Raw genomic sequence first — 11,807 nt, forward strand, 5'->3', positions numbered from 1 at the left:
GTGAGATGAGAAATGAGCCAGAGAGACTCCACAGCACTGGAGTGAAAGGAGTTTAATTGGCCAGCAAGTGCCCAGCTCAGAGGCAGGGAGCTGGAGCCTGCTGGTGCTGCCACCAGGGCTGCTCTCCAGGCCTGGGAAGCTGCTACTTGACAGAGCTCTTCCTCCTGCCCCTGGCGCTGGGCGAGGCCAGGGAGAGGTCGCTGCTGTGGCGGGAGGGCACCTTGGCACCGTCCTGTGGCACCAGCTGCTGGAGCTGCCCCCACTCACTGATGATCTTCTGTGGAGAGGTGGGAAGGTGCCAGGTGGGCAGCAGCCCTGCAAGGGCTTCCCTCCCCAACCCCTTGCTGGCTGCCAGAGCCAGGGGCCGGGGGAGCTGTTACCTGCATTGCCTCCAGCACCTGCTGGTCGCTGAGCTCTGCCTGGGGAGCTTTGCTGCCTGCTGTGCTGAAGGTGGCCTGCAGGATTTGGCTCCTGAACCTGTCAAACTTGTGGTAGGAGAGCAGAGCTGGGCTTGGGCTGACTGCAAGGACTCTGCTGTGTCGCTGGGGGGGCTGAGGCCCTTCAGGAGTTGGGCTCTGTGCTGGCTGCTGGCGGGGGGCTTGCAGGAGGGGGCTTTGAGGTGTGGGAGTCTGGGAGGGTGTTGGAAAGGTGGTGCTGTGCCTGTGCTGGGCTCGAGTTTCTCAAGGCTTCTGCTGAGGCCTCTCTGCTTTGCAGGGGGCAGGAGAGCTGCACTCAAGAGCTGGGAAGGGAATTGCTGAGCTGCTCTGGCCCCGTGGCTGCAAGGGGAGGCAGGCCCCAGGAGCAGAGGGCTGCAGTGCCCTGGGGCACCTCCTGCTGTGCTGCTGCCCAAGACTGTCCCTAAGCTTCTGTGGTCTCTGCTAAGTGTCCCCTGGGGGTGGAGGGAGCCTGAGCTGAGGGAGCCTTCACTCACCCTGCTGGTGACCTGCTCCAGTGCCACTCTGGTCTGCAGCTCCCTGTGCTGCAGCCTCTCAGCCTGGGCCTGCAGCTCCTCCTGGGCCTGTTGCTGGTTCTGGAGGTGGCGTTGGCTGGCCAGAACCTCTGCCTGCAGCTGGCTGACTGTGCCCTGGAGCTCGCTGAGCAGCTTGTTCTGCTCAGCCAGTTGGGATCCTTGTTCTGTAACAAGCTGAGCAGAGAGAGCTCTGTGTGGCTGTGAGCAGGAAGGGAGCTGCTGGCTGCCCCTTCCCTGTGTCTGGGCACAGCCTGCAGGCTGCAGGCAGCCTTCCCCCGCTGCCAGCTGCTGTTCCTTGGCATTTTCTCTGCACTTACTGCATTGAGTGGGGGCTGTCAGGTGGCAAACTGCCCCAAGCCCAGCCCAGCCCAAGCCCAGCTCAGCCCAGAGCTCACCTGCCTAAGGCTGCAGTTCTCCTGCTCCATGGCCACCAGCATCCCTTGGTGCTTCCTCTCTTCCCTCAGGCTGCAGAACTGGAGAGGAAAGGTTTGACCCTCCCAGCTGTGCAGTTCAGAGGTGGGGGAGGGTTTGTGGTGTGCACAGAGCCTGCAGTGCTGTGGGCAGCAGGCTGGTACCTTGCTGGACATGGCTTGGAGCTGCTTCTCCCTCTCTCTGAGCTGCTTCTGCAGCATCTCCCTCTCGGCCGCGGCGCTGCGGAGCTGGGATTCCTGGAGCTCCAGCTGCCTGTGCAAGGAGCAGAGGGCACCTGGGAGGGTTGAGTTCTGCTGTCAGCACACCCAGCCCCAGGAGCCTCCTGGCTCCTCCCTGGAGGTAACCACGAGTAGAGCTGCTGCTGCAGCTGCCGGAGCACAGGCTGGGAGTGAAGGTCATGCTCCAGCCCCAGTGCCCCCCGGCTGGTGAGTGCTGCCCATGGTGCTGCTGGGGGGGCAGGAGGGTCTGTACCACCAGCAGGCTCTGCAGGGTGCTGAAGCCCTGCTGGATGCCCCCCAGACGGTGCTCAGGTCTTTCTCTGCCCTCCTGAGCAGGCTTCCAGGCCGAGGGGCATTCAGCAGCAGGTCTTGCCCCCAGGAGAGGCTAAGCTGGGATTGGTGTAGATGAAAGCAGAATGCCAGGCTGGCATTCCCCGGGTGCCTGCCGCGGGTACCTGTGGCCGTGCTGTACTCCTCCTCAGCTCTCCGCAGCCGCTCCCGCAGCTCTGCTTGGCTCTGGGGAAGCTCCGCCGCCGGCAGCTCCTGGGAGGTGTCCTGGGCGGCTGCGCCCCCTGCGCCCCCTGCCTCCATCCCGCGCTGCAGAGGGGACAGGGCTGGGGGCTGCCTGTCCCGGAGACAAGCGCGGGGCAGGGACGGGGAACGGGAAGAGGATTGGGACCGCACCGAGGACGGGAGCGCGGTCAGGACGCGGGCGGGGAGCGAGGCGGGATGGAGGCTGGAGCGGAGCAGGGAGCTGGGAGCGGAGCAGGAGCTGGGAGCGGAGCAGGAGCTGGGAGCGGGGCAGGAGCTGGGAGCGGGGCAGGAGCTGGGAGAGGGAACAGGGAGCGGAGAAGCAGCAGGGTGCTAGGAGGGAGCAGGAGCTGGGAGCCAGGCGGGAGCGGGGCAGGAGCAGGGAGCGGAGCGGGAGCAGGGAGCGGAGCTGGAGCAGGATGCCAGGCAGGAGCGGAGCAGGAGCAGGATGCCAGGCAGGAGCGGAGCAGGGAGCGGAGCGGGAGCAGGGAGCGGAGCGGGAGCAGGGTGCCAGGCGGGAGCGGAGCAGGAGCGGAGCAGGAGCAGGATGCCAGGCGGGAGCGGAGCAGGAGCAGGATGCCAGGCAGGAGCGGAGCAGGAGCGGAGCAGGAGCAGGATGCCAGGCGGGAGCGGAGCAGGAGCTGGGAGCGGAGCAGGATGCCAGGCGGGAGCGGAGCAGGAGCAGGATGCCAGGCAGGAGCGGAGCAGGAGCAGGATGCCAGGCAGGAGCGGAGCAGGATGCCAGGCGGGAGCGGAGCAGGAGCAGGATGCCAGGCGGGAGCGGAGCAGGGAGCGGAGCAGGATGCCAGGCAGGAGCGGAGCAGGAGCAGGGAGCGGAGCAGGATGCCAGGCAGGAGCGGAGCAGGAGCAGGGAGCGGAGCAGGATGCCAGGCGGGAGCGGAGCAGGAGCAGGGAGCGGAGCAGGATGCCAGGCAGGAGCGGAGCAGGAGCAGGGAGCGGAGCAGGATGCCAGGCGGGAGCGGAGCAGGAGCAGGGAGCGGAGCAGGATGCCAGGCAGGAGCGGAGCAGGAGCGGAGCAGGAGCAGGATGCCAGGCGGGAGCGGAGCAGGAGCGGAGCAGGAGCAGGATGCCAGGCGGGAGCGGAGCAGGAGCAGGATGCCAGGCAGGAGCGGAGCAGGAGCAGGATGCCAGGCAGGAGCGGAGCAGGAGCGGAGCAGGATGCCAGGCAGGAGCGGAGCAGGAGCGGGAGCTGGGAGCGGAGCAGGAGCGGGGAGCGGAACAGGAGCAGGATGCCAGGCGGGAGCGGAGCAGGAGCAGGATGCCAGGCGGGAGCGGAGCAGGGAGCGGAGCAGGATGCCAGGCAGGAGCGGAGCAGGAGCAGGGAGCGGAGCAGGATGCCAGGCGGGAGCGGTCCCCGGCCGCGGCGCTGGCGGTCGCCAGGCAACGGCGGCGCTGTGGCAGCGGTTCCGGTTCCGGCGGCGGGGCGGGGCGGGGCAGGGCGTGGCGCGGGGCGGGGCGCGGCGCGGGGCGGGGCGCGGCGGGGCCGCCGCCATGGGGCGGAAGAAGAAGACCCTGCACGACTACGCGGCCGAGTTCTCGGAGCTGGCGGTGAAGCGGCAGCTGCTGGAGCGCGGCGCGGCCGGCGAGGCGGCGGTGGTGGAGACTCTGTACTGCACCTCCTGCCAGCTGCCCATGCGCGTCCGCCGCGACCGCATCCTCGAGCACCTCTCCTCCGGCCGCCACTACCGGAACCGCCGCCTGCTGCGGCAGCACGGCCTGCGCGCCCCGCTGCTGCTGTGAGTGCCCCCGGGGCCCCCCGGCGCCGCTTTCCCCGCTGCGCCTCCCGCCCCTGCAGCTGCCTGCCCCGCGGGGGTCTCTCCCCAGCCCCTTCTGCAGCTCCAGGGCCTGGCGCCGGCTGCCGCCGGTGCTGGGCCGGGCTGGCGGCGGGGGGCTGCGTCTGACCCCAGACCCTCTCCGCTGGCGCTCAGCTCCGCAGGTCCGGAGGTCGATGCCAGCCTGCCGCTGCAGCTCGACTCCCCCCCGCCGCTCCCCCAGCCCTCCTGGCCCCTGGCCGCCGGCAGCAGCAGCGGCGCCCGCGGCGCGGAGCCTCCGCCGCCCTCCTGCCGCACGCCGCCGGTTCCGCCCCAGCCTCTCGGCGCCGCCGGCCCCCCCGCGGCCGGCCCCAGGCGGGACCCCGCGCCCTCCACCTCGGCCAGCCGCCCCCCGGCGCTCTCCACCTTCCACATGCGGACGGTCCCCGTTCCCTCGCAGCCGGCTGCCCTCCGGGGGGCCGCCCCCGAGGCCTCCCCCTGCCCGGCGCTGCGGCACTGCGGCGGCCCCGGCCTGGCCCTCTTCGGCGTGGGGCTCCTGCAGAAGGCCTCCTTGCAGAGCCTGCTGGAGGAGAGCGGCTGCTGCTTGCTGTACATCGTGGAGGAGCAGCTGCAGGAGGTGCAGAGTGCCTTCGACAGGCAGTTCCTGGCTGGCACCAGGCTGCTGCGGCTGCAGGACGCCGACGTGGCCCTCAACGACCAGAGGTACTGAGCACTGCCAGCCCCTGGGGCTGGGCTCTGTCTGCCAGCCTGGCTCATCACGGAGCCACAGGGTGGTCGGGGTTGGGAGGGACCTCTGGAGGTAGCCCTGAGTCCAACCCCCCTGCCGCAGCAGGGTCACACAGGGACACATCCAGGTGGGTCTTGAAAGCCTCTGGAGAAGGAGGCTTCCCCCTCTGCTGTGCTGTGGCAGCCCCAGACCCTGCTTGGTTCCAGGGAGGGGAACAGAGGGAGACCAAGGGGCTGTTAGAGGCTGAGCCTCACCTGGTCAGCTCCCCTTAGGTGCTTCAGCAGCCCAGGAGACTCTGCACTTGCCTCCCTGCAGCTGGAAGGAGCTCTTGAGCCTTGTCACTGCAGCAAGGACTCTGCCTTCACTGAGGACTTTGCCTTTTGCCTCCTGCAGAGTCTCTGGAGCCATCATTTGCTCACTCCCTGCAGAAGCCTCTGAGATTGTCATCGATGCCTTACGAGCAGGTGAGAGGAGCAGCAGCTGCTGAGGCAGAGCCTGGGAGCCTGATGAGTGCCTGGGTCATAGACCCCCTGAGTGGCTCAGGTTGGAAGGGACCTCAGAGCTCATCTCCAACCTCCCTGCCAGGGACAGCTCTCAGCTAGGCTCAGCTGCTCAAGGTCTTGAACACCCCCAGGCAGGAGGCAGCCACAGCCTCAGCTCCCCCCTGCTGAAGAGCTTCTTCCTCAGCTCCACTCTGACCCTGCTCTGCCTCAGCTCCAAACCATTCCCCTTTGTCCTATCCCCAGACACCCTCAGGAAAAGTCTCTCTGCAGCCTTCCTGCAGGATCCCTTCAGCTATTGTACATCAGCTCTGAGGTCCCCCTGGAGCCTTCTCCAGGCTGAACTCCCCCAGCTCCCTCAGCCTGTGCTCACAGCAGAGCTGCTGCAGCCCTGGGCTCATCCCTGTGGCCTCCTCTGGCAGGTATCTGCCTCTTGTGTCCTTCCAGGCTGTGTGGGCAGAGGAATTGGTGGCACTGCTGCTTGTGGCCTCCCAGCAGGGCACTGTGCTGGTCCCAGTGTGGCTGTGTGGCTCGTCCTCCAGCAGGACTCAGAGGGCAGCTCCCTCCTCGGGGTCCCTCAGCAGATGAGGAGCCCCAGCTCAGCTGGCTGGGAGGGGGCCAGGGGTGTGTGGGGCCAGGGGTGTGTGGGGCCAGGGCCTGCCCTCAGGCCTCTCTCTGCTCTCTTGTGCACAGGCAAAGGAGTGCTCTGTGAGAGGCTGCCCAGTGTGGACAGGCAGAGGGCAGAGGCTTGCTTTGCTGAGGCTGAGAGGTGTGGCAGACCCCTGGTGTGTGGCTTCTACAAGTAAGAGCAGCTCCCTGCTGCCCCTCTCCTCCAGGGGCCTGGGTGTCACTGCTGCTTGGGGAGGTTGAGCTGGGAGTTAGCTCAGCTGAGGTTCTGGCCAGCACTCAGCTGAATCCCAGCCTGACTTCCTCCCCTCCCTCCTCCCCCTCCCCGCAGGCGCTTCGACCCCGCGCTGCAGTTCCTGCACAGGAGGGTGCGGGAGGGCCAAGCGCTGGGCAGGATCCACCGCGTCTGCTCCTCCAGCAGCATCTACCCAGCAGCATCCCTCAGCTGCCTGAAGGCCTCAGGTACTGAGCAGCTGCCCTCTGGAAACCTCCCAGGGGGCTGCAGCTGCCTCACTTCCCTCTGCCTGCAAGCCCCTGCCGCGAAGAGCCCCTCAGAGGCGGGGGGAGGGTCTCTGTCCAGGAGCATTCTCCTCCCCCAGCTGTGTTCTGGTTGCTTTTTCCTGTTTGCTTTTCCTGTCAGCTGCCTGGGAGGAGCTTCTTGTGGCAGCTGAGTGCAGGCCAGCAGCCTGCCTGGGCTGGGGGTGTGGGGACCTCAATGCCTGCTTCTGCTTCCCCAGGTGGGATCTTCTACAACGCCGCCGTGCACGACATCGACATCACCAGCCTGCTGCTGGGAGAGGGGGCACCAGACAGGGTGTTCTCCCTGGGGCATGCCCTCTGTGAAGGTGAGGCTGCCCCTCTGGGGGCTTGCTTGTGTAGCTCTGGGCTTCAGCACTCACAGTGGGAGGAAGAGGAGCGTGGGAGCACAGGAGCCACGGCAGCCCTCCTGTGGCAGAGCAGCTGGAGCTGAGACTGAGCTGAGAGGGAAGCAGGAGGCAGATGCAGAAGCTGCAGGCAAGGAGCTCTCTCTGAGCTCTCTCAGCCCCATGCTGGTGAGAAGGTTGCTGCAGAGGCTTGGCTGAGCTCTGCTCTCAGAGGGTTTGCTGGGTGCCAGAAATGAGGAGCAAGGCTCTGTGCTTGCAGAGCTGCCTGCTCTGATCTCCCTGCTGCTTCCCTGCTGGCCTCAGCACAGCTGGGGGTGTGGATTCCCTCTGGGCTGTGCCAGGCTGCTGGGCACACTCAGGCTGACTTCACCCAAGCAGGGGGCTGGGAGCTGCCCTTCTTCAAATGGGAATGCAGAGCTGTAATGAAGGTAATGAAGGTAATTGCAGCTGCTGCTGGAAGGTGCAGAGTGTGAGGTTCCCATCTCTGGTGAAGCACTGAAATGCCCCAGGGAGGGTTTGCTGCCACCTGCCTGTTCTGGCTACCTGCTGGCAGGTGCCTGCTGCTGGCTGTAGCAGGCTGCAGAGGTGAAGGTGCTGGGAGAAGCCTGAGGGCAGAGCCAGGGGCTGGGAAGGAGGAGCTGAGGCCCCGGGGTTGTGGCTCTGGCTCTGTCAGAGCTGCCATGGAAGCAGAGGGGCAGCGGTGCCTGGCAGGGAGCACTGTGCTGGCAGGGATGTGGAGCTGCTGCCAGCTGCTGCAGCACAGAGCTGTGTGGGGCTGCAGAGCTTGCTGGCTGCTGCCCCTGCAGTCAGTGGCTGCCCTCTTGCCACCCAGAGGTGGCCCAGGTGAAGGATGCAGACACGGTGGTGCTCAGCATGCAGTTCCCCAGCGGAGCCATCGCCACGGTGGACGTCAGCCAGCACTGCACCAGGAGCTGTGAGCAGAGGCTGGAGGTCAGTGCCTGCCCCCCAGCCCAGCCTGCCCCCACCCCCAGCCAGCACAGCCCCAGCCCCAGCCCTGCCCCTGCACACAGCAGCCTGTGCCCAGCAGCAGCAGGTTTGTGCTGTGTTCACCCACAGCCTCCTCCTGCCTTTCTCACCCAGAGTTTGCCTCTCTCCACCCCCTGTGGCTGCCAGAGCCAGGGCAGCTCTCCCAGGGCTGCAGCAGCTCTGCACAGTCCTTCTGCCCTCTTGGCAGGGCTGGGGCAGGAGTTAAGGTGGGTGAACTGGGAGGCCTTTAAGGTCCCTTCCAGCCCAAACCATTCCATGAATGAAGGGGAAGAAAAGCCTAAACTCAAATTGGTGATGCCCAAGGCCTGCCTACGGCCTCCCAGTACCTGCAGGGGGCTGCAGGAAGGCTGGGGAGGGAATTCTGGCAAGGCCTGGGGGGGCAGTGGCTGTGAGCTGGGAGAGGGGAGACTGAGGCTGGCTCCTCCTGAGGCTTCCCCTGGGCTGTCCAAGGCAGGGCTGCTGCTGGCTCGCTGCTGAGGTGCAGAGCAAGGGTCCTGAAGCTGCTGCCCTCTCCCCTGTGCCCTGCAGGTCCATGGGGCTCAGGGAGCCCTGCAGGTGGATAGTTGGAACCCCCTGGGGATCAGGGAGCGAGGAACCTCCGTCCCCATCTGCGCCCAGGGCCAGGCTGAGCGCTTCAGGGATGCTCACAGGGAGCTCTTCCGACACTTCCTGAGGACCCTGGCAGGTGGGGCCGGGACCCCTGCTGCCCGGGGCTGCCCTGGGCCTGCTCTCAGGGGCCAGGGTGGGCTTCAGCCGGTGCTGCTCTGCTGTCCCTGCAGGCAAGGAGCCCCCCGTGGTCACCAAAGAGCAGTTCCTCTGCACCCTGCAGGTGGCTGCCGCCGCCGAGCAGTCCTGGAGGAGCGGAGCCGCCGTGGACCTGCGCGGCGCAGCCCCGGCCCCGGCCCCGGCCCCCTCTGCCGTCAAGAGCGAGGCTGTGTGACAGACCCTGAGGGGAGGGGCAGGCTCGGCCCTGCCCACCCGGCCACGACTCCGCTGTCACCTCCTGGCCTTCCTGCTGGGGTGCCCAGAGGCTGGGAGGCAGCTCGGGGCCAGCAGCACTCGGTGCTGAGCCAGAGCCCCCCGGAGCTCTGGGCAGCTCTTCCTCCTGGGGGGCTCTGCTGGCCTGGCAGGAGATGCTGCTCCTCAGGCTGTGCAGGGATGGTGCAGCCCCCCAGCAGCAGTGCAGGTGGAGGCCTTTCCTGGCCCTGCAGTGGGCTGATGCTCCAGGAAGATGTGGGAGCAGCCTGGTCCCTGCCAGCTTCCCTTGGGTGCAGGCAGAGAGGCCTCAGTCCTGAGGCTGCCCCTGGCCTCCTCTCTATTGTTTGCTGAGGGGTTGGAGTCTTTCTGAGCAGAAATCAGGGTCTGATTTTCTTCAGGGTGGGAGAAGGCCATGCCCAAAGCAAGGGAGGAGAGGGCCACCCCCCTGGTGCTGGAGAGGCTCCACAGGGAGGCTGTGAGCTGGGGCTGTGCCTGGAGCTGCAGCACACTTGGGCAGCTCAGGAATGAGCTCTGTGCTGCCACAGGGCCTCCAGGTGGGGTTGAGGAGGGGCTGGTGGCTGCTGGGGGGTCAGTGGGTACCTGGAGAGAGTGTGGCTGCATCACCCCCTGCAGCAGCTGGGCAGCTGCCTGGAGGCTGCTGCTCTCCTCCCTTCAGTGCTGTTCACAGGGGGCAGGAACTGAACTGAGGAGCAGAGGGTCATGGAATCATGGAGTGGCCGTGGGCAGGGACACCTCCACCAGCCCAGCCTGCTCAGGGCCTCATCCAGCCTGGCCCTGAGCACCTCCAGGGAGGAGGCAGCCACAGCCTCCTTGGGCAACCTGTGCTGAGTGCAGGAAGGGAGCTGGGAGGGGATTTCAAAGGTGATTTTTACAGCCCAGCAGATCTGGGATGAAGCTCTGGTGCCTTCCACTGCTCCCCCAGGGCCTTTGCCCCTTTCTGCCCCTGCCTGCAGCTCCCTGAGCTGGGGCTTGCTTCTGCTCTGATCCTCCTGCTGGGTTTCAGGACCTTTTGAAAGCTTTGTTTTTGTATTGTCCTCCAAGCCCTGGGTGGCAGCTGCCAAGCAGCACTTCCACAGCACCCTGGGGCCCAGTTTCCAGCTCCTGCCTCTGGAACCTGGATGACTCCAGGAGAGCCAGCACTGGGCAGGGCAGCTGTGCTCTCTGCTCTTCAGGGGCTGGGTGTCCAGGGGCTGTGTCCTCCCCAGGAAGGTTGCTCTCAGGTTCATTCAGCTTTTTGACTCATTTATTGAAAAACAAAGACTTTCACCTCTGGGGGAGGTGACCTTTGTCTCTCTGTGGGCAGTTCATGAACAGTGAGCAGGCTCCTCTGCTTTGGCTGGGGGTGGAGGTGGGAGCCCTGGGGGCTGCAGCTTTGCCCCCTGGGGTGTGGGGATCTGAGCCCTGGGGGCTGCAGCTTTGACCTTGGGGGAGTGGGGATCTGAGCCCTGGGGGCTGCAGCTTTGACCTTGGGGGAGTGGGGATCTGAGCCCTGGGGATCTGAGCCCTGGGGGCTGCAGCTTTGACCTTGGGGGCTGGGGATCTGGCCCCTGGGGGCTGCAGCTTTGCCCTCTGGGGGGTGGGGATCTGAGCCCTGGGGGCTGCAGCTTTGCCCCCTGTGGGGATCTGACCCCTGTGGGGTGGGGATCTGAGCCCTGGGGGCTGCAGCTTTGCCCCCTGGGGGGTGGGGATCTGGCCCCTGGGGGCTGCAGCTTTGCCCCCTGGGGGGTGGGGATCTGGCCCCTGTGGGCTGCAGCTTTGCCCCCTGGGGGGTGGGGATCTGAGCCCTGGGGGCTGCTTGTGCCCTCCAGCAGGGCTCTGGCAAGGGAAGGCAGCAGGGAGAGGCTGCCCTGGAGGGCCCTTGCCCTAAGACAGGAGCAGGGCTGGGGCTGCCTGGGGCTGCAGGTCCCAGCTGTGCTTTTATTGTGTTGCCCTAAAAAGCAGCAGAAAGCAGAGCTGTGGGAAAGCCTCAGAGCCAGCCCTGCAGCCCCCAGCCCTGCAGCCCCCCAGCTGGCAGCCTGGCTGCAGCTCAGCCCTGCCAGGCCCTGGCCCCCTGGGGACACCACCAGGGATTGTCTCAGAACCTGGGAGGCACCAAAGTGCTTGAAGGAGCCACGAGCCTGGGACCAGCTTCCCCTTTCAGCCTGGCCTCAGGAGGGGCCTGCTGGGTGCAGAGGGCCACCAGCAGCTCACCTTGGGTGGGAGAGCAGAGCAGAGCCCAGCTCTGGAGGGAGGGAGAGAGAGGAGCTGAAGGCTCAGAGCTGCTGTTGGATGCCAAGACAAAGGGGGTGGGGGCAGGGCTGTGGCTGCTGCTGGGGCAGGCAGAGCTCAGCCCCCTCTGAGTGGGGACAGCCTGGGAGGAGGGGAAGGTGCAGCCCTGGGGCCAGCCCTGGACTGTGAGGTGAGGCTGCAGCTCAGTCTGTGGAGGGCCCAGGGCTTTGTGGAGGGCCCAGGGCTTTGTGGAGGGTCTCCTGGCTCCTTCTCCAGCCTGGCCTTGATGTGATGTGTTGGAGATGTCGCTTCTGGAGCCCTTCAGCACGGAGAGGAGGCAGGGAGGGGGTGCAGCAGTGGGAAGGTGCTGGGCAGCAGCGTTCCTGCATGGATGCCCTCGGGCTGGCCAGAGCCTCCAGCAGCCCCAGGGGGAGGGGACAGCTCCACAGCTCCCTGCCCTCCCACCCCCCTCTGCCGCCGAGGGTGGCTCTGGGCTGTGGGCTTCAGCCCAGGCAGGGGCAGGGGCAGCAGCCCTGCTGTGTGCCTGCTTTCTGCTGGGCTGCTCACACCTGGGCAGAGGCAGCAGCAGGGCCAAGCCCTCGCTGGGCACCGAGTCCCTCTTGCTCCAGAGCCGGTTCACACCTCCCAGCTTCCTGCTCACGACGTCCCCTGATGGAGCAGGGAGGCAGGGCCCAGACTCTGCCCCCCCAGGAGGGCACAGAGGAGGGGAAGGTGGAATTTCGGCCAGCTGAGGCTGGGACAGGCACTGAGCTCTGTGCCCCAGCAGCGGCGCCGACAGCTCACAGAAGAAATCCTCTGCCCCCCTGCAGGGGAGCTGGACACACAGACACGGAGACAGCAGGACTGACGGACAGCTTCTGCTCTGCAGGGGCTGAAGGGAGCTGGGCTC

At 66.6% G+C, this 11,807-nt stretch overlaps 2 protein-coding genes across 4 annotated transcripts; one reads left to right on the forward strand and one right to left on the reverse strand.

Annotated features, from left to right (window-relative positions):
• Nucleotides 1-49: 49 nt before the first annotated feature.
• Nucleotides 50-2,807, reverse strand: CCDC27 (coiled-coil domain containing 27). Of its 3 annotated transcripts, none has more exons than XM_068158069.1 (6): nucleotides 2,076-2,806; nucleotides 1,546-1,676; nucleotides 1,366-1,443; nucleotides 932-1,144; nucleotides 381-485; nucleotides 50-274 (listed from the first exon to the last, which is right to left on the reverse strand). In XM_068158069.1, exons 1-6 carry the CDS (start codon nucleotides 2,209-2,211, stop codon nucleotides 143-145), a joined length of 795 nt encoding a protein of 264 aa, XP_068014170.1. In that variant the 5' UTR covers nucleotides 2,212-2,806; the 3' UTR covers nucleotides 50-142. The 3 variants fall into 3 exon arrangements, with proteins under 3 accessions (XP_068014170.1, XP_068014169.1, XP_068014171.1); XM_068158068.1 differs by having other exon boundaries at nucleotides 50-277; nucleotides 2,076-2,802; XM_068158070.1 differs by lacking the exon at nucleotides 381-485 and having other exon boundaries at nucleotides 50-277; nucleotides 2,076-2,807.
• An 846-nt stretch (nucleotides 2,808-3,653) lies between these two features.
• Nucleotides 3,654-9,962, forward strand: LOC137451058 (inositol 2-dehydrogenase-like). The gene is made up of 9 exons (XM_068158172.1): nucleotides 3,654-3,908; nucleotides 4,101-4,646; nucleotides 5,065-5,135; nucleotides 5,865-5,973; nucleotides 6,130-6,260; nucleotides 6,536-6,643; nucleotides 7,515-7,633; nucleotides 8,219-8,375; nucleotides 8,470-9,962. The coding sequence occupies exons 1-9, from the start codon at nucleotides 3,664-3,666 to the stop codon at nucleotides 8,628-8,630; spliced, it is 1,647 nt and encodes a 548-aa protein (XP_068014273.1). The 5' UTR covers nucleotides 3,654-3,663; the 3' UTR covers nucleotides 8,631-9,962.
• Nucleotides 9,963-11,807: the final 1,845 nt, after the last annotated feature.

Source organism: Melanerpes formicivorus, unplaced genomic scaffold (genome assembly GCF_026170545.1).
Source record: "Melanerpes formicivorus ecotype bairdi unplaced genomic scaffold, bMelFor1.0.p_v2 SCAF_39, whole genome shotgun sequence".
Lineage (NCBI taxonomy): Eukaryota > Metazoa > Chordata > Aves > Piciformes > Picidae > Melanerpes > Melanerpes formicivorus.

Bases quoted from the DNA above. Each gene is read 5' to 3' on its own strand.
- CCDC27 (XM_068158068.1), bottom strand. From the start codon at position 2,211: ATGGAGGCAGGGGGCGCAGGGGGCGCAGCCGCCCAGGACACCTCCCAG. The intron at 1,145-1,365 runs GTGAGCTCTGGG...CTCTCTGCTCAG, and splicing joins AGAACTGCAGCCTTAGGCAG to CTTGTTACAGAACAAGGATC. The intron at 278-380 runs GTAACAGCTCCC...ACCTCTCCACAG, and splicing joins AGGTGCTGGAGGCAATGCAG to AAGATCATCAGTGAGTGGGG.
- LOC137451058 (XM_068158172.1), top strand. From the start codon at position 3,664: ATGGGGCGGAAGAAGAAGACCCTGCACGACTACGCGGCCGAGTTCTCG. The intron at 4,647-5,064 runs GTACTGAGCACT...TGCCTCCTGCAG, and splicing joins GTGGCCCTCAACGACCAGAG to AGTCTCTGGAGCCATCATTT. The intron at 6,261-6,535 runs GTACTGAGCAGC...CTGCTTCCCCAG, and splicing joins CAGCTGCCTGAAGGCCTCAG to GTGGGATCTTCTACAACGCC.